Below are 21,312 nucleotides of genomic sequence, written 5' to 3'. Positions count from 1 at the left end.
ATGGGAAATCTCATCTAGAACACAGGGATAAACTCCTTGCTCTGCTACAGACTGACCACAGAAGAAGATAACCTGAGAAATTATTCACTAATCCTGGATGCAGCGGGAAGTACATCTATAAGACAGAACGCCACAAATATCCTATGAAAAACACAAGGTTTAGTCATTGAATGCAGCAACTTCTGGGTCATGAAAGAGGTTCGTTCAGGAAGCAGTCCTAATTATTCACTTTCTTCTCAAGGAGAATTTCTCCATAATATAACAACCTGCTATCTATTTAAAGTACCTTGGAAACCAGCTGTATTAATATCACAGAAAGCGGGATAACAACAACAAAAAATAGCAGCTGGCACATAAGCTATTCTCTTGGCAGGATTGGTAGATTTTCTTTTTTATTCAGATCTCCCACAGGTTGTATTAATGCTCGTGAAAAAAATTCATTACAAAAAATGCCTTCAAGATGAATTCCAGCAGACTAAAAGGTAATTTAAAGTGAGCAACAGATGTCATATCGACATTTGTCATAATTAGTTCGCAAAGTAGGGTCCTTTAAAAAAGTCCCAATCCAGTAATGCCTGAAGGATGAATATGGTGGAAAATCAAATGTAAAACAAAGCATACTGTTAGAGTTTTAGCACTGTGCTGAAAAGTTACTGCAGTAATTTCAGTTTATGGCTACTGAAGGCTCAAAGGTACCAAAATTTCTCACTGGAGACATTATAAGACCTATTGCATTCACCTTGGTATGTATGGCCAGATAATTGACTGTCATGCCTTTGCTGTAGAGCCATTATTCATTGTTTTGGCATGATAGCTCTAATGGCAGTGAACGAAAAAAAAATAAATCCCTCTGCTATAAGCGTGTACTTATCTGACAGGGAAACACTAGGAACAGCAGGTATACTTATTTTCCTGGATGCAAGAGTTGCTCAATGAATATCACAGATTCTTTGAACATGAAAAAGATACTTGGGAAAATGGCAACAAGCAGACCCTACCGGATTACGATGGAATTCATTTTGTATGAAGGTTCTCAGCCATATGGCTTTGCATTATGTGCTCTTCAACAACCATTTCCGAACAAATTAGCCCTCTTTTAAATCCCATATCTGCATTCGCCCTTGTTTGCAATGCTGATGTGTTAGCACAGCGCAGAGCTGATGTGCCCTTGACACAAAGAAGCTGTTGCTTCAGTGAAATTGAGGCTGCTCTGTCGAGATATGTTGGCTAGGAGTTAAGTCCCGTAGATGGAAAACAGTGATTGATGGCAGAAGTGTTTGTTCTCACAATTACTAGTGTGTATGCCTCTATTACAGGGCTGCGGCTAGGCAGGAAGGGGGAAGGTTGCTCTGCCCTGCGTGCTGCAGTGTGGACAAAGTCGAAGAGTGTGTCAGGAGAAAAGGAAGAGTGCTCCTTACTGGTATGTGGAAATAAGCAACCCTAGTTCAGCCAGGATAGGCAGAGGATGAGGGTCACAGCAATCAGAGAGAGGGACAGGCACGTCAACACCAAACACTGGCGATGACAGAGAGAAAACTTTCCTAGGGATCCAGAAGGGCCTTGGCACGGACTTTGCTGCAACCCAGGAAGCCACTGCAAGCTGCAGCAAGGCTAGATGAAATGGTCTCCTCTGCTGGGACACAACAGACAGGGGGAGAGCTGTTTTCAAAGCTTTTATATTAAATCCATTTCCAGCAGCAGATATGATTTTTCTCTATTTACAGAAGAACACTGTTGTTGGTGCTGAGTTAAAACTAGGTGGGATGCACTCTGGTATCTTTTGATGTGTTCCCTTTAAAAGAAAAAAAAAAGTCTTTGATGCTGGCAAGCTCAGAGTGCCAACAGAGAAACATGTACAAATTTTATATAAATTAATGCTGCGACATCCTACCTGCACTTCACCAACAGCATCTAAACAGCATCACCCCAGAAATGCAAAGCACCACATTATAGCAACCCTCCTTTTGCAAGGTTTGCATGACTAACTTTGAAAGAAAAAGCTAAGTAAATGCTACAAAAATTTTCAAAGTCTTGTCTTACTTGTTTTGTTTGTTAGCCTTTCAAAACTAGTCATTTGTTCTGGATTATTTAGTCTGGTAATCAGTATTCTTCAAAATGCACTTAGGAGTTTAATTTCACTAATAGCGTTCAACCTGCTATGTTGTTGGTTTGCTGGAAAATATCCTAATTACAAATTTGTAAACGTCTCAGTGTGAGGGCACAGGACCCTGGCATTATAACAGGAATGGAAAATGGGTAACTTAAACAGTTTGTGTTGGTTCCTCCATGTAAGCACACATCCACGAACAGCAGTTAAGAGAGTGAAAATATTCTTGGCATGTACCAAACTTTTAGAGACAAAAATCCAGGTGAAAAAAAAAATCCAAAATAGGAGAAGCAGTGTTTTTCCTCTCTTGGCATGCATTATATCCTTAATGACCTTCAACTTAAAATTTATGACAGCCATACCTGCAAATTTTCAACTTGGATTCTGAGTGTTTGGAAACGAAGCAAGACTGGAGAACGGTGTGAGGTCCACCTACTGATTTGAGTAGCTTTCCCTCCAGTTTCATTATGCAAATGGCAAAATGGTAACCATTTTGAAAGCTTATTAAAAATTATTACTTTAATAAGGTTTACTTCTTAAGCAGAAGGCCAGTGATCAGACTTGATCCATCAGCACAGCAAAGTCATTCTAATGATTTTTGCACTACTTCATAATGTGGGGACCTCATAATTTTATACATTTTAATATAAATCCATAACTTAATTTAAAGTTATTAAAGTTATTACAATCAAAAAGCTTTCTCGAATGTGAAAATGTTCTTATCATCCTTTCAATTGTGGCATTTTGAAGGGGAATTCAGTTCAATGACATTGTTCTCATAATCCATTACAAACAGTGACAGCCTCCGAGACCAATAGCAGAGCTTAGGAAGAATTGGATTTTTCATTAAACTTTGGTTTGTTTAAAAAGTCATCAACTCTGGTACTTCCAGAAAGTGAAAAAATTTTGAGCTCCTTCCCTTACTGCAGTTTCTACCAATTTCGCCCAGAAAAACAGTGTCGTAAATTCTTTAAACATAACACTTCACAATTAGCATAATAAATATCACTAATATTTGACAGGCCTAAAAGCACCACAAACTGGAATAAAGGTAAGCCTCACAAGGCTTCAGGGATTTTTGAAACAACAGCCTCTTCTCCCCACCCTTCCTTCAACACCTACACATCAATCTGACAATGAAAATCTTTGCCACAAGGTCACAGAAGGTCGTCAGTGGCACAGGCAGGAATAATTAACTTGCTCATCTATCTTTGAGCATCGGCTCCTCTCTCCCTTTAATAGAGATGCTAGTTTCTCTTGGCACCAATCATGTAATTATTCTGTTGACTAGTGTTAAGTGCTGCAAGCTTTACATCAAATCTTGATTTGAATTATTCATAGAGCAGAGCATACGCAGGTATCAACAGCTGTTTTCTATAGGATAGATAGCTGATTACAAAAAAAAAAAAAAAAGACAGATTGAAGCATATTCCCTGACTCTGAAAAACTGTATTATGCTACAATTAGTCCCAGCGATTTCAAATGGAATATTCACCAAAGCCTGATATTCCTGAGGAAGAATCTGGCCCCAAACGAGCAGACAGGAGTGTGCTTAGCTGCCAATCTGCCATCACAAAACCAAAGATCTGCTCAGAGGACAAAGCACGCAAAGGGAGCCCCTTGTCACTGTGTATAAATAAGAGCCTATCTCCTGCCTTTGTCTCCTAGAAGGAAATTGTTGGACACATGCAAAGGAAAATGAGCGTTTGGGGACTGTTTCCCAAATTAACCAGCTTTCTTTATTTTAGACCATTCCACTGGTGTCTTGAAGGGAAGAGAGAAAAAAAGACTTCCACGGTGGTTTTTCAAATATGAAACGCTAGAGAAACGTCAGCTCTCATCACGAACAACAATCCCTACCGGCAAAGAAAAAAAGCCTGGCTTAAACGACCCTGACAGGAAATGGTGTCTCGTGGCAACCTGGGGTTGGCAGAGGGCCCTGTCTGCGGTGATACTATACACAGAATCTGAAGAGAATGGGTCTGCCCAAAAAAATAGGATTCAAACTTTTCATTGGATCTGCTTCTTCCATGGCTTTTTTTCCTTCCTTCTCCTTACTGGCAGAAGTTAGAGGGAATCAGCACGCTGCCAAGGGAGGTCAGCTGTGGTTGCAACCAGCTGGGAGAGCACAGAACAAAGGAACCTTTGGCAAAAGGATGGCAAGCTAGGCTAGCTCTGCCTCACTTGGGACACGCACATCTTAAACACCAACAAGACCGGATTATCTGGGTCAAGAGTGGAGGGCAGGGAAAGCCATTAGCCAAAATATTGGAAGTTTCTGTAGGAACTGAGTTCCAAGGGACCAGGTTCTCATATGCCAAATATGCCAACATTATCCAGCGAGGGGTATTCACGCTGTCCAACCCGAGGCATTTTGTCTAGCCAGCAGTCCCAGCAGGCTCCCTCTGTGGTCTGCAAGGACAGCCTGGTCCTCCAGGACATGGCTCAGTTCATCACAGCAAAGCTTCTGCCTTGCGTTTGCCACTAAAACAATCTCCCCTTCCCTTAGGGACGTCCTAAGGCTAACTGGTTAATTAGGTGCGAGTAATTGCCAGCAAAATGCTCTGATTGCTCTCTAAAAGTAGTTTCAGATCCATTTCTGGATTTGTTAAATATGAACAAGCAGGGAAAGAATTGGCAGACAGCAAGAATATAAAACACGAGGTGCCGTTGCTTTGGAGTACAACAGCATAGAAGTATTGGGGACCGTACAGAGACTACGATTAACATCTTCACCTTCAGCCATTCAAGATTCATTCAATCCTCCACTCACCAGATATAATTACTCACAAGCGTTTTGGTCCTCTGTGATTTTTTTTGTTTGCTTTTTGTTTTTGCTTTTTCCTGTTGTTGTATTTAAAAAGTGAAAATATGGGGCTTCAATTCCTTTTTGCAACAGCTTGACATATATGGTGAGATATCATAAAGCAGATCTGAGTATAATATGTGAGCAGGACAGCATATGATATCCTGTATCTGAAGTTATATTTCAGGCCTTCAGGAAGTACCTGATGTCACCTCCTGCACACCCCCCAGGTCCTTACGTGCAGCTGTGATTTCACAGCAGTGAGAAAAAGACTCAACGCCTGGGAGACTACCTTCTGCCTAAAGGATCTTATTGCTGTGAAATATTTGAAACAAAAGCTTCTAAAATTATGACATGATCACCTGGGCCAGTATCTTTTGCAGAAAGACCTTAGTGGCTGGATTCTCCTTACAAAAACTCCAGTCCTAGACACTATCAAAGTTCTGCAGAGCTTCCTTGAGGAGTCAGAGATAACAAATGCCTCCAGAATTTATCTGTCCCATAGGTACCACAGACCTTGTTTAGTCTCACATGGCTTGTGTAAGCACAAGGAGATTTTTCAGGGGAATGAAGACAGATTCACAAATGTTTAAAAATGACAAGTCACAACTGTTAGTCAGACTATTCAAGGGAGGGTTGTCTCCTTCAGACTGGCAAACATTAATTAGGCTCAGGGCTGGATTAACTGGATTCACATTATACAAGCGAAGAATAAAGGACTGACTCGTTTTAATCAAACCCTTACTGTTCACTTTGATGAGGCCTAATCAGAGGCAAGACTGTTTACGGATAACACCAAGTAGTCAGGCAGAAATGAAGACCTTCCCAATCAGCATCACCTCACCTGTCTTTGCATGCCTTATACCTTACACATACAACTTCCACCCCACACACCACCAATTTGCCCCCAAAACAGAAGCACACCCCTGTTAAACTTACAGATGCCTCCCTGAGGGACTTCACTGTAACGTTCTCCTATCGATGGAGGAAAGAAAACCTGAAAGCACAGGAGCAAGTGCTGCTGGAGAAGCAGCAGCCAAACAGCTGCCTAGGGAGCAGAGCATTTGCTGCAGGACAGGCAGCAGGGTTCAGCTGGCGATGTTTCCAAAGAAACCAGGGGGTTCTCCTAGCACAGATAGTATGAGTACGGCAAATCCAGTTGTGTCTTCGTTTGTTTGTTTTAATAAGCTAGCAAATATCTTGCCAATTTGACTGTGATACACATATGTAAACTCTTAACTTGTTAGACCCAACTTGTTTGTTAAGGAGCTAGATAGGAGGAGATAAGACTGAAAGCTCCTACCAAAAAATGTAATGTAGCTCTTTTGTTGTGGAACGGATTTACCTATACTGCTCCCAGATATTAACATGACTAAGTGCTGGATCTATAAAAATAGGATATTCCTTTGATAGCAAAGAGTTTAGCCGTCGCTTTTGTTGGAGCTACAAAAGTGAACTATGGAGAGTTGTGTTCTTGGCTCATGTAAGTCACTGCAGTGCCACCAATGCTGCAGCAACCCGTGCTGGCAGTGGACTTAACCCAGAGCTGAGAGCGAAGCAGCAACATTACCCACACCACCCTCTGGGCATGGTTAGAGGTACCTAAATGGCTTTGGAACTAAGCTGGTAAGAATCAAGATCTTCCAATACCTAAATTCCAATTAAAAAAACAAAACAAAACCAAAAAAAAAAAAAAAACACCACGCAAGACTTGCATTTTTAGTCCCTTGGAAAATTCTCCCTGTGTTTTTATGCACAGTGTTTTGCAGATTCCTTGAAGCAGGGTTACAGTTTCCTCCGTAGCTATCTAGGTGAGAGCAGATTTTATCACTACATCTCCAGAAGTGTTAGAGTGCCACTAAAATTTAATTTTTCCCAGGGTGGCACTGGAATTTACTTGAATGCATACACCTTTTTGAATTTTTGTAATGCACAGGCATTCCGAGAGATGCCAGTTATGATTCAAGGTGAAATTGCTCTCCTAGGTTTTCAAAATCCAAACTATTCATTATAGCTATTTAGAGCATTTTTCTGTGCAAGTCTAATGGCATGAGCACATTATGTTGAATTACTATTATGCTGCATCAATTGAATTAACTGCTGAAGTCAGTCCACATCCCAAATTACAATCTTATTCTACCTGAAATTCATTTAAAATCCACAGGACTTAATATTTCTTACAACGTCTGCATGCTAAAAGCTTATATTCATGGGCTTTAAGTAGCCCCAATGAAAACTGAATTGTAGGCTGGAAAAAAAAAAGGAAGCCAGCAAGGACTATGATTTACAGGTGCTCCATCAGCGTGAGTCTTCTTCTGGAAGTAAACGGCCTGGCTAGTGAACGAAACCAATCTTTTCTCCGGAGCACAAGTCAAAACAAGTCCTGTCAAAATCTATTCAGAAAGAATAACAACGGAATTGATTTTACCACGCATCCCTGGGCCAGCAGCGACAGCGTGTCATCTGCTGGAGTGGCCTTGGCAAACAGCTACCAAAGCACTTGACATGCATCACCCTCTGCTTCCTTTGGTGAAATCAGATGCTGGAGGATGACTGATACGCTTGCTTTGAAAAGGGATAGCACTGAGTTCAAGCCAGCGTCCTTGGTCGAGCGCTCCTTTTATTCATCTACTCACATCTGGAGGTGGGGAGCCATTACTGGAGACCGATCAAGGTGCACCACTACAAAATGTGATTTGTAGCAGGATGTTGGGAAATTTATTCAGAACTGACAGTAAAACACATTGTGATGCGGAGCTAAACTAGAGTTCAAGCTATATGCTGTCACATATCCTGAACTAAATCATGTGGGTGGCATCCCTGCCTATGGCAGAGGGGTTGGAGTTAGACGATCTTTAAGGTCCCTCCCAGCCCAAGCCATTCTACGATTCTATCATCAACATACCTTCTTATTTTTTGATACTCTAAAAGGAAAGAAAAACAGCCCATGAGTTGCATACATCCTATTTAATTCTTTATTTGAAACAGAGATGAACATTTTATCACAAAAGATCCAGTTTTTGAGGTAGGGACCTGAAGCTATGCATCTAAAGAAAGAAATGCCAAAGTTTTCGTAAGGGGGTATGTACACTACATGAGAGTTACCTCTAGTAAACTCTGCAAAACAGGGTTTCGGACCTGATCTTGAATGAGCCGCTGAGTTTGAGCAAATGAGACCAAGGGGCTGCTTATGCTTAGTGTTCCTTCTGTGTCTAGCAGCCTGTTGAACAGAGCTTGAACTGAACACATTCAGAAAACAATCCCAAACTTTCACTTCTTCCAAACTATCATTTTTCTCTTCTATTGCTATTATAAAACTAGCCTCTTTCATTTGCTGTCATCCTGGCTGAGATTCTATGATTTTTAATCAACGTAAGATTTTATTGTTATGGGATCAACTGCTGACACATGCAAAATCCTAATCTCTACTTATTTGTATGTAGAGAACATAATCAATGAATAAAACTAAAATCATTATTCACTTTTTGAAGCCAACACAGCCTCACACAAGAAGCAGTGACACCCAAAAACAGATGAAATGAAACACTTTACTGCTGAGAGCTTCTACAGCTGCTCTGCAAGGGCTGCCACTTCAAAGAAGAGAAGCCAGGTGCCTTGAGCAGTCCGAATGACGCACTGAAGGCCACGAACCCGACATGGGAAATTGTTCTCAAATGGTTAACTGCAAAGTTTTACCATCTGCAGGCAAGGCAAGACTTCAGTATTGCTGCTGAAAAGCAGAGAGTTCTGTTTAAAAATATTTTTAAACAGTTACTAGAGGTTATGAAAGGCTCTTGGTGCAAACTGAATATACCTAATCCAGTAAATTGTCCTTGACGTGGATTTCATTTAACTGATACTCACAATTTGGTCCCCTTCCCCAAACACATGTGCTCTTCTCTTTGTAGACAGGTCTATGCTCTTTCTTCCTGTGCTCCTATTACATCCTCTTACATTCCCCTACTCCTCTGCTGGGAAATTAAAATCATCACTCTAAGATGTAGCATTCTGTACTTCAGACTACAGGTATGAAACAACCTTCTCAAGGATTATCAAATGCTGTCATTCGCAGCAGTCTGCTTTTGCAATAGCAGTTGTATGGTATGCAATCATATCTGTAACAAAAGGAAAAGCTTCCTTTTATCTTTCAATGATTATCAAATACATTCTGCATGCTTTCTGAAGTCCATCTCATTGAGATGCTTCTAAGAACAGTATTTATAACTGCACTGTCAGAGGCAAACATGCAATCTGCAAGAGCCAGGCTGGTGAGCAGCTGGCTTTAAAGCTCTTTTAAAAAGCTTTGGTATTAGGGATGTTGTTGTAAGCTGATACTGGAGTCTAATAATTTCCTTTTAATAATCACTTTGAACTGACACACAATCAGTAGCTTAGAAAGGTCCTTGTGACTGGCGTCAGTGTCAAGAAAAATCAAACAGAAACAGAAACTCCTACTGACCCCACTTGATAGGATTTTTTAAAAATTTTTTTTCCCAATAGAAATTCCAATTCACCTGGAACTAGCATGAAGCCGGTTGTCTCAGTTAAACAGGTTAAGGCATGGACTGTGAAACAAAGGCTGGTGGGATGTACTCATGAAGTTCATACTGAATATTCAGATGACAAATCGCCTACAGTTTCATTAAAATGCTTCTGCCCTCATGACTCCATGGAAAACCACAAGAAATGAGGACTTAAACTGGCTAGAACATACTCAGTTTGCCCAAATTTGTGGACAAGTATTTTGAGATGTTTTCTCAAATGTCTCTTTTGATGGTTGCCACTGAGGTGTTAATTCTGAAACCAGTAATACATTTGAATGACAATAACAAATTCATGTTTGATGTGTGTTTTCCTTAAGAACTAGATTCTTAGAGTCATGCAAAAATAGTAGAACCCCACTTCAAAGGGAGAAGTTGGAGAGGCTAGCTTCAGAGCTGTGTACAGAAAACCCTAGAAATTATCACCTTCAAAGGAAGGCAAGTCATAATACACAAAACAAAAACAAAACAGAGCATTTGGCCTCTAAGTTAAAGAATCGTAATTTGGAAGCTTAATTTTGACCAGAGGAAACAGCAATATTTCTGTTCAGTCAGTTCAGGGCTTGTGATGCTTTCACCAGCCAGTTCTACAGCTTGGAGAGGATAATTGAATTATGCAGTTCATACAAGATTTATTTCTGCCTCTTGCATTAACACCTATCATTGATAAACTCATCATCAGACACTAGAAAGTTACGAGGTTAAGGACAATTGTGTTATTAATTTTAAATAAATTGAGCATGTCAATCTTTTAAAGAGATTCAAACTATTAAAAAAAGGCAGAGACAATGCCAGGAAGATGTATGTGCTCCTTCAAAACTCAAAGAGGATTTGCTTTACTCTGCTGGTACAGGTGGACTTATTTTCATTCCCTGAGCTCTGCTAGGAGAAGCACAAGGAAACACACCTCCTAGCACACAACCAGCCCCTTGCTGTCGACAAACCATACCTGAGGAAACGCAGCAGTGGGGACAGAGAGTGAAAAACAATAACAGAGAGGAGACAGGCTGAGGTTTGTGTTGTGGGGTTGTTTTGTTTGCCTTTAAGCAACAGCCTGTTGGAATTTTGTCAGCTTAACAATCATGCTCTTCTGAGCACATTGATGAAAGCAAGACTAGAAAAGAAGGTTAGTGGGCCCATGGCTACAAGACTTCTGAATAAGGAGTCAGGAAACATGACCCCATCTATTATGTCAGCTCAGACAGTTACTTGTGCAGTTTTTCTAGCTGCACAATGGTTGATCAGGGCTAATACTGACCTTCATTACTACTACAAAGCATGAGTCCAAGAGAAGAAGAAAAAATAAGCAGGGGAATGATTATGATACAAAAATGCAGTGTCCAGGGCAGTGGGGATTTCAGGAAAACTTTTTACTGTCATCCACAGATCTAGTAACTTCCCCAGTAATAAAAGATATTCTGCAGATAAAATGGAAACAGATACCTTCACTGAATTATATCTCTCCTATGACATGTGCTTCCTTTACAAAGTTTTTGCTTATAAACTAGAAAAGGAGGTATACATCTGATTTCATCAGGGAAAAAAAAGGATCCTATATCCTTATTTACTGGTTTCTAATTGCATGAAAGGATAGATACACACTAACTTCTACTCATTAACTTTAATCAAAAGAATTCTTGGCTGTTTCATTTAAGGCAGATTTAATCAAGCAAGGTTGGCTCTGAAGTGAAATTACAGTCTTTAGACTGTGGAACAATTAATTTAGAGTTTTGCCCTGCAACAGGTCCCTGATGAAATACTAAATTATTAGATTGCAACAAGGCTCTTAGGATAGGTAATTTTAAACATAGGTTAGGTGCTTTCTCTCATGATGTATAGGTGAAAACCCTGTGCCAACTTGCCTGTTATTTTTCAAAACCTCTATGGAAATGTGAGATATTGGTCAAAAGACTTTATGTTCTACCAACAAGCACCAAAGCAAAAGTGTTTACATTGCAAATATGTATCACGCTAGAGATCAAAGACTTTTTTCTCTACAGGTTCATCTCACACACAAAAAAAATATGCATAATGTGCTTTCTTAACAACAACATACTGTGAAGCTTTTGGTTATTAAGCATTTTTACCAGCTAGGATAAAAAGGATAAACAAGTAACTTAATGTTTTACCTAAACTTTGCATTCATTGTGATTTTAAATCACAATCCTCATAATTTGGGGGCTTTCTGGAGTCTTTTACTCAAATTAATGTCATACCTGTTACAATGAAGTAACATGCCCACTTCTGAACTAAAGCTGAAACAAGGTAATTTATGTGGCAATATTAAAAATAAATAAATAAAAAAAGCAACACCCCACCAGCAGCACCCAATACCCCCTTCCCCATTCTAGCTGCACTGAGCAGTGCCACGAAAGCCCTCCTGCTATTCTCAGTACTTCTGCTTCTCTTGTGGCTAGAACCCAAGAGGTGCGGTGTAGGAAAAAAAAAACTTCCTAAACTGCTACAGGTCCCACAAAGGACGTTTTGGGCAAATGGTTTTATAATTAGGCACAAGAAAAATTTACCTGACTAGACCCAAAGAGAGGCAATTACAGTAGCTGTTTAGATGCGTGCAATAGAAGTAGTTCTCTGCTGTACATTTAGCTAATTTTGAAGAGTAGTTTTGCTCCTGCAACTCCCAGTCTAACTGCCTCATTTTCCCAGATCAGACCGTGAGTTGCAATTTAGCCTTGGCATAAGGAGAAGAGTCTAAGAGACCATTTCAGTAACCAACTGCTCGATTCAGCACACACTTTAGATGGGCTTTTGGACTGAAATGACAGCCTCGGTTGTTTTATCCCTTAAAGAGGTGCATACTGCATCTTGAAATTTCATTTATGTGCGTACTTGGAAAAAATGTAAATTAGAACAAGAAACTGCTGTTCCTCAGGGGATGCTGCTCAAGAACGTGCTGGACTAGTCGAAGCTGTTCTATCCCACTCCAAAATTAATCTAAAAAGTCCAGGAAAAACAACACAAAGCCCATTCAAGATATGCAAAGATCTAATACAGAAACTGGAAGAGGAGATTAATTTCTTTATCGTCCACCACAGGGATGACAGCTCTACTAATGATCTTACAACACAGAAAATTTGTTCAGAACACTATTATTAGACTGATATTTGTCAGACTGTCATATATTTTTAGTCAATAAGGTCAGCTCAGACTTCAGGTAAGAACACACATTTTTTTTTGGTCTAGAAGATGGGCTTTGCTTTTATTAAAAATGCTGTATTAGGTCATTAGCTCTTGCTAACCATGGGAAACAATCAAATAAGCTTTTGTACTACATACAATTACTAGGTTAACATCACCTGCAAGGTCTGCAAGCCATTGCATAGTGTTTACAGCAAATCAAGGCACAGAATGGGGTACGAAAACCAACTGAATGCATGCTAGCCATGTTTCTGCTCATTATCAAGGTCTGACTTCCTCACCCTTTACCTTTACAGTTTCCACATGAGAAATGTGCCCTGTTCAAAAGGCCAAGAAACCATGTCCCTTACAGAGGCAATCCATCCATTACTACTTTCAGGTTAGTCTACTGAAACATGCTCAAAGTTCACCCCAGACTGAAAATGATGAGAAAGCAACAGACAGCATTTTAAATCGAATCGGTGCCTGTGCCATAGTGCACTATCACACATTCTCTGTCTGCCAAATAGTTTCCCAGTATAATTCAAGATGTGCTTTGAGTCTTCGAAGACTTCATGGGAAACAATCACTAGTTATGTGGTTTCTTCCACTGCTTTGCAAGGAGGCTGCAGTTATGTTAGCTGAAGATCACCAGCTACTGACCTTCAGTGCAAAGCCAGAGCAAACTACTGCAAAAATGCACAACGAAAAAAAGAACAAAATACCAGGAGCAGAGGTCCAAACATCAGGCATTTTTGCTATTTTCATGAAATGACGACAAGCTCATTCCATCAAATTCCTCATGGCAGGTATGGTAATATTTACTTGGCTCCTTGTCCTCTTAATATAACTTTCTCTTGACCACTGGAGATCTTGAGTTTCTCCAATGCTGACCAATTTGCCAAGATTACTGAGTGGTATGGCCCACTGTACTACCCGGCATATGGCAAAACATGTAAATTCATGTAAACAGTGCTCATATTTTTTTATTATAGTATTTGCAAAATATATAGGTAATACAGTTCTAAATGACTTAAATTAGCTAAAATAGATACAACATAATGTAAAGCTAAAAACTGGCTACATAGAGAGCCATAAATACTACATGACTGTGATCAAAGCATCACTCTACACAGCAGTTTTAACATTCAGAAACATTACAATAAAGTCGGTTAGGAAATCAATGAAAGGTCAGAAAGATTAAGGGATTAAATTTCTTACTGGCACAAAAATATGCAAACTGAGGACTAGACGTGAATGCGGCCATGCCTTTATGCCCTCTATGGAGGACACGAAACAAAAAACAGATTACATTTTGTGCGATATGTAAGACAGCCTCACATCAAAAGTCAGTGGGAGGATGTTTTGTTTTTGGATCAAAGAAAAGGTGAAGTACATAGAAAAAATCAAAACATGCCAGAAAATATCCCAGTTGGAAGCAATCTACTTTTATATTAATTTCTCTAAAGCTCTACTTAATGCTATTTCAGCTCTACAAAGAAAGTAATTCTTTATGACTTGCATGATCAGGTAATCCCCACGTGGCTACAAAACAGTTGTGGGGTACATGGTTTAGTCTTTGTTCCCACCTATTCTTCTTCCCCAAAACCCCACCTGCTGCCTCTGGGCTGCAATAATACGTGCATTAGCATGAAATATAAAGACCTAAAGTGCGATAGGAGTCAAAATTTTGCCATCCACACAGCACTGTAGAACAAACAAAAACCCCAAACCCTCAAACTCAGTAACTCTGTCCACCATAAAATTAAGCTTTAAAACTAATTCAAAGAAAAAAAACATACTCCAAGCTGGGTTACAAAATAAAGCTCAGAGATGCCTAAATATCACTTTCCTTCTGTCATGAGATATTTGGATATAGTAACCATGATAAAATAGTAAATCTTCAGATAACAAATTGCATTTAAAGCAGCAAGTTTTTTTTAATCTTGTCTTGCACAGAGACCATCTGTCTACAGTGAACACTTACCTCATCCGCAACCTTTCCCCACTAAATAAACGTACCTCCTGTGAACATCTCCAAAGAGTTGTTTTTTTCCAGACTAGGATTAATTTTTTTTAAAGGCATATTTCATTACTTCGCAATCTACTGCTGCCATCTCCTGTGTTAAATGAAGCAGCAAGTAACTTCGTACTTACAAGTAGGCTATTTAACTATGACCGTACGGGAATGGTTTCTGTTGCTCAAGCAGATAGTATTCCACCTAAATACACTTCAGAAGGCTGTGAGAAAGATGCCATTACCTCTAAGTGACTCCGTCTTTCTGCAATCACTCGTTCATCCTTGTTTCCAAAGAGCTTCTTCGGAGGGAATTCTAAAGTAGCAAGCTAGAAAATATTAAAGGATGAATTGGCATCATAAATGACAGGCTAAAATGAGAAAATTCTCTTTAAAACTACAAAGCGTCTTGAAAGAAGAAAAAGTCAAATATTCATGAGCTACAGTATATGCTATTAGCAAATATCCCATTATATATTTCTACCGACAGTATTATGATCTGGTCTGTAGCACAGCTGAAATAACAACACATTCTGTTCACACGTGAGTGACAGAAAGCAAATTTAGAAATTAGACTGTCACATTTATGAAGTTGCAAATTGAATCTAATGTTTTAACACCTACTAAGAAGGTAGAAAGATCTCTTCAGGAATTTTTTTTAAAAGACTGAATTCAGTCTCTTAAAAACTGTGGTCTCCAATTGTATTGCCATTTCATTTGTTCATCTTATGTTAGATCATAAATGTAATATCCTTGCATTTAAAAACTATCACTGGAAGTATGCTCTGGAACGCAGCACTGCTAGATGCCAGCTGACACCTGCGCACAACCTGAGGGATCTCCATGGAGCCTTAAACCATGACAGCTTCCTTCACAACAGGGACGGGCTAAGAGCACGTACATCCACTGTGATGGCAGCTCTGGTGATAGCAAGAGGGACTTCTTGAGCTGTAACTCAACCATAGCTCAAATGCATTCAAATGTATGTCCAGGCAGGAAGGCGATAGTTTAATTTGTAAAGAGAGTCCACACGAACAAACAAAATCCTATTTATCACAATCAAAATGAAAACAAGGCAGGAGCAGAACATCTAAAAATGACTGTTCAGATCTGTCCTTTTAGGAGTTCAACACAGAGGTGTTCAAAGCTATTTTTCCATTTCTTTTTCATTCTGTAGGAACTGTAGCAAGCCACTCTAGTAGAGGAGAAAGCAAGGGAACTTTATTCCTTTCCTGTACATCAGCAAACAAAACATTTGAACTAATTCCAGCCAGCTATATCTGGAAAACATACAACTCAACAGTCGGTAACACATACCAATGAACTTTGTCTGCTAAACCACTGCTGCTGGGAACGATGTACAAGAAAGCAAGTCCTCTCCACGTAGTCTGTGTTTGCATTTTAAGGCAGTTGAAAACAATTTCTTTCTAGCTTTCATGGTATAAGATGGAAATACGCAACCTTACAGTGCTATTGCTGGAGTTGTTTTGCAGGCAGAACCCCTGTGTAAAAAATGCCTCTTGCATGAATTCCCCAGGCTATCTGATGATATTGAAATAATAAACAAGATGCATCATTTTCTAGTATATCACCACACATAGGACTGTAGAGAGTCTACGGCTGGTTACAAGGAGCAGAAGTATACCGAATTAAATGAGGAGCTTCATCATTAACGTTGAATGTAACCAGTCTTAAAATACAAAGGAATTCTGCAATACAAATAATTTATTCCCACTGTCTGGTTAAACTCTGACTTGGATAGTTTTATAGAAGTGTCTAGACACCTTCAAATGAGCGATATCAAGTGATGTGGGGCACCAGAAGAGATGTCTGTTCTGCATCAGTCTTGCCAACATGCCCCAATTATATTTCTCAAGTTTTTCCAATCATATTCTTCTCTGTGTGCCTGCTTCTTCATGTTGGCAGGACAAGCAGTACACAGCCAAATAGTATCCTGTAATTATGTCCTTGGGACTTATTTTCACTGCATTACTCACTCCTTAACCTATACAGAAATATAAGTGCTAATATTTTCAAGGGCTTCAAAAGCCCACCCCTGCAGAAATTATATTTTATTAAGTAGTACTGAATCATGTAACTGCTAAAAACAAACAAGGTAAAACAACTACCACCACAATCCCCTCCTGGCTCTAGGAAGACTGTTTTTGAATTTATTTACTAATAAATACTTTATTTATAGAATTTTAAAATAGTGTCTGTCAAGAAAAGGCCAATTTGTACAAATGAAAAAAAGCTACTGCTACCACTTTCTCAGACACACTCTGTAAAGCCAAAGCAAGGTATCACATCTGAAACCAAGAATGATTTCTGTATCTAAATTAAGTTTGATTTTAACAGGTTTTGGGGGACTACTTCAACAAAACTTTGGGATGGGCAATGGCCTTTGAAGTGTTTTCCAAAGCTGTTAGCTTTCTGAATATATTTTAGGAGAAAAATGGTTAGTTGTATTTTCTAAAAACAGCCAGGCTTGCTAAACTCCTTGACAGGCGGGCCCATGCAAACCTCATGAGGTTCAACAAGGCTAAGTGCAAGGTCCTGCACCCGGGCCAGGGCAATCCCAAGCACAAATAGAGGCTGGGTGGACAATGGATTGAGAGCAGCTCTGAGGAGAAGGACCTGGGGGTGTTGGTGGATGAGAAGCTCAACATGAGCCAGCAATGCGCGCTTGCAGCCCAGAAAGCCAGAAGTGTCCGGGGCCTCAAAAAAAGAAGCATGGCCAGCACAGCGAGGGAGGTGATTGTCCCCCTCTACTCTGCTCTCATGAGACCCCATCTCGAGTGCTGTGTTCAGCTCTGGGCCCCCAAAAAGGATGTGGTCCTTTTGGTATGAGTCCAGAGTAAGGCCACAAGGATGATCAAGGGGCTGGAGCATTTTTCCTATGAAAATGTAGCCGAGGGAGTTGGTGTTGTTCAGCCTGAAGAAGAGAAGGCTCCAAAGAGACCTTATAGAAGTCTCCCAGTGCCTACAGGAAAGCTGGGGAGAGGCTCTTTGTCAGGGAGTGTAGAGATAGGACAAGGGGTAATGGCTCTAAATGAAAAGATGGTAGATTTTGCTTAGCTGTTAGGAAGAAATTCTTTACTATGAGAGTGGTGAGACGCTGGACCGGGTTGCCCAAAGGAGCTGTGAATGCCCCATCCCTGGAGGTGTTCAAGGCCAGGCTAAATGGGGTTTTTGGCAGCCTGGTCTAGTGGGAGGTGTCTCTGCCCATGGCAGGGTGGTGGAACTGGATGGTCTTTGAGGTGCCTTCCAACCCAAACCATTCTGAGATTCTATGAAACTCATTCTAACAAAAGTAACTGGTCACATAGATTTAACATTCCTTAATTTCCAAATCACGCTGATGCACAAATCTATGAAACCAAGACAACAAAAGTCCATTACCACAGACAAATCTAATACATAAAAGAAAGGCCTCAGCCAGTAAACCTGGCTCTAAAACACTTCAAGTTACAACTGAACCTAGACGAAAATTATTATTTCACTGCTGGTCAACATCTGGACCAGAATAATTTGGTCTTGGTGAGCTATATGCAACAAAAACTTACCATTCAGGTCAGAATGCCACTGTGCCAAACTGTATTTGGAACACGTATGCATGTTACTTACGTCTGTAATACTCAGATGTACAGAATATACTTACACATACATGTATGTACCTGGAAAGATTTTACATCCTGCACAGGACACATTACAAATAACCAATTATCTACTGCAATAACCATTTCTACGTGGGCTAGATGCAGAAGGTACGCAACCTCGGGTCTGCTGGCGTAACTCCATGTCCCTGCTTGGCTGCTTTGTCTTTCTCAAGGGTTCTCTGGCTCTTCTCTTGGCCAAACTATTGGCAGTTGCCCATCACACAAACAAAATGCGGGCCACTTCTGTCATACGCCAGGTGACCTCCCAACTACATGGCAGCAAAACCTCCAACCGTAAACTTCATCATCATTTCAGCAACCCTTGGAAGCTCTGAATTGTTCCAATATGTCCTACTCCACTATATGCCAAATATCACACGAGATACAAAAGCAAATGTGTTCTTAGAATACACTGCAAACTTAATTTTCCTCATTTGCCATTACAGCAGAAACAGTCAGACTGCAGAATCTAATACCCATCAAAACAAAAAGGAGACATCCAAAACTCTCTAGGCTCTAGTTTCAGACTGTCCAAATGCTTAAGCAGACATCACAGCACCAGTTTTCACCCAGTTCACAGTCTGAAGATTATCTTTGCAACATAAGAACCAGAACTGTTTATGCAGCAATGTGGATTATGTAATTATGTGGCTGTGTAATTTCACTGTCATAGGAAGCTGATCCATTGTAGTATATTTATATAAAAATACAATATTAATACGTTTACCAGAAGTAACGTACTTTTATGTATGGACCACTGATCTCTGTCAATCTCTTATAAAGTTAGTCCTTCGGTATGAGGGAAGAATACTTTGGTGCAAGAGTTCCAGAAATATGCAGTGATTATAAAAATGTTCTCATCTTGTCGTAATTTTCACTTACAAAAAGAAAAAAAAGCAGCCCAGTAATATGAATATATCGATGCAATGATAAATGTTGCCATAATTTCCTATAAATATTCTCTACCATGATGTGCCACTTGACAGGAAGACTCAGAATATGAAGCAAATTGTGTGCAATTCAGAAAATCAACAATTCAGCTGAAGTTTTTCATACCTCACTCATTTAAGCCAAATCGCAGTAGTGAATATTTCAAAAAAATCATCAAATTTTGTTATTAGTAGTGCTACAAAGCCTTCAAGAAGCTACACGGTAACTTCAAATGAAATTACCATTGCTACAGGTTAATACACACAGCACAGTACGTGATCAAATTGCATTTGTTCTTACTACTTCAGTACGTAAGATATATGTAGGTATAGATTTTGCACAGAGATGTTTGCCTCAGCTCCAGCACTAAAAGAATTACACATTCTCCAGATTCAGAGGTATAAATTATTCTTTTCAAATTAAATGACCACGTACCCTCTAGCTCAAATGTACTCTTAAAGGGTCACACCTTGACTAAGAGATGAGGGTTTTGCAGTAATATAAAGCGTAACCGTGGGACACTACAGGTGATAAGGTAAATTATTCTACTTTCCTGAAATTTCTGAAGCATGCCCCTCCTCTCCCAGCCCCCCCTTCCTGCAGTGGCAATGAAAGTGTTTGGCAGTCAGTTTTTTCCTTCAGTTTGGATGTTTTGTCATTTTCTAGGGCTGCTGATGAGGTGATGTGTTTTCTGTCAGGGGAAATTAACAGGCATATTCCCCAGCTTGACAGGAACAGTGAGCTAGAATGATTTCCTGAGAAGCTTCTGCATGTAGTATGCAAGATTTCTAATTTTTGTTTTGGCCGCAGAAGCATTTCCCTACCACACTTAACTACAGCATCACAATAACACAAATTGCATTATATAGAAACCAGTGGGCACATGCATGCATACACATACCATGGGCAAGACTGGGACTACCCTTAGGCCCCAAATGCAAAAAAAAAATAATGTTTTAAAATAGTACAAAGAGACCTCAAGACTGCATATCAGCACTCCTAATGTCTTTTAGGCATTGAACTTTTTACAGTTAATGATGTTTATCCTATCTGGCAATTGTTGCTAGGCAGTAGCAGACTTCAGGAGAGGCAAACAGTCATTTGCAATTTATTCCCTAATTTCTTTTTAATAAATAAAGGCTGTGCTTTATTTCTGGTCTTGTATTACTTGGGGGCATGTTATTTGTCTGTGTCTCAGCAACCTCATCTCCAAGAAACGATACCTACCTACCATGATATAGTATTTGTGAGATTAATGCAATCAAATTTAGACAGTCCCAGGTCCAATCCTCCAGTCAACGGTGCTTCAGACCAACCAAGTATTATCCTAGCAAATCACAAACAGATTATTCAATTCCTGTATTGCTCTCACATTTCAGCCAAGAGACTGGTTTTAACTAGGTTACCAGCAAGCATTTAATGCTGCTAAGAGTAGCTGGCAGAACAGCAAGTGCCCTTTCTTTCGTCACCTGTATTTTCTTATATACAACTCTAAGATTCACCTAATTCTGGCAACAGCACTGTTGCGGTTTAACCTGGCAGCTCAGCACCATGCACCCCAGTGGGATGGGGGAGAGAATCAGAAAAAGGGTAAAACTTGTGGGTTTAGATAAAGACAGTTTAATAGGACTGAAAAAGAAGGAAAATAATAATAATAATAATGATAAAAGAATACACAAAACAAATGATGCCCGGTGCAATTGTTCACCACCTGCTGATGGATGTCCAGCCAGTCTCCCTGAGAAGCACTCACCCATCCCCAGCCACCCCCCCCAGTTTTATTGTTCAGCTGGATGCCATGTGATATGGAATATTTAGCATGGACTGGTATGGACCAGTTGGGGTCACCTGTCCCAGCTGTGTCCCCTCCCAACCTCCTCGCTGGCATGGCAGCACCAGACGCTGAAAAGTCCTTGGCTCTGTTTAAGCATGGCTCTGCAACAACTAGAGCATCGGTGTGTTATTGGCATTATTCTCATCTTAAATCCAAAGCACAACACCATACCAGCTACTAAGAAGAAAATTAACTCCAGGACAAGCATATAACTATAAACACATACACGGAAGCACACACTTTTAAAGTAAAACCATGCATCTTCATAGCCTTCAACTACTGA

At 40.0% G+C, this 21,312-nt stretch overlaps 1 protein-coding gene across 1 annotated transcript in view; it reads right to left on the bottom strand.

Moving 5' to 3' along the window:
- KIF16B (kinesin family member 16B) overlaps positions 1-21,312 on the bottom strand; it is a 144,644-nt gene that overhangs the window by 2,261 nt on the left and 121,071 nt on the right. Inside the window, exon 25 of the mRNA XM_035552992.2 lies at positions 14,852-14,935. Within this exon, the coding sequence (XP_035408885.1) occupies positions 14,852-14,935 (84 nt within the window). The remainder of the gene's footprint in view (positions 1-14,851; positions 14,936-21,312) is intronic.

Source organism: Cygnus atratus, chromosome 3, assembly GCF_013377495.2.
Source record: "Cygnus atratus isolate AKBS03 ecotype Queensland, Australia chromosome 3, CAtr_DNAZoo_HiC_assembly, whole genome shotgun sequence".
Lineage (NCBI taxonomy): Eukaryota > Metazoa > Chordata > Aves > Anseriformes > Anatidae > Cygnus > Cygnus atratus.
The sequence above is the reverse complement of the archived record's forward strand: the minus strand, read 5'-3'. Positions and strand labels throughout refer to the sequence as shown.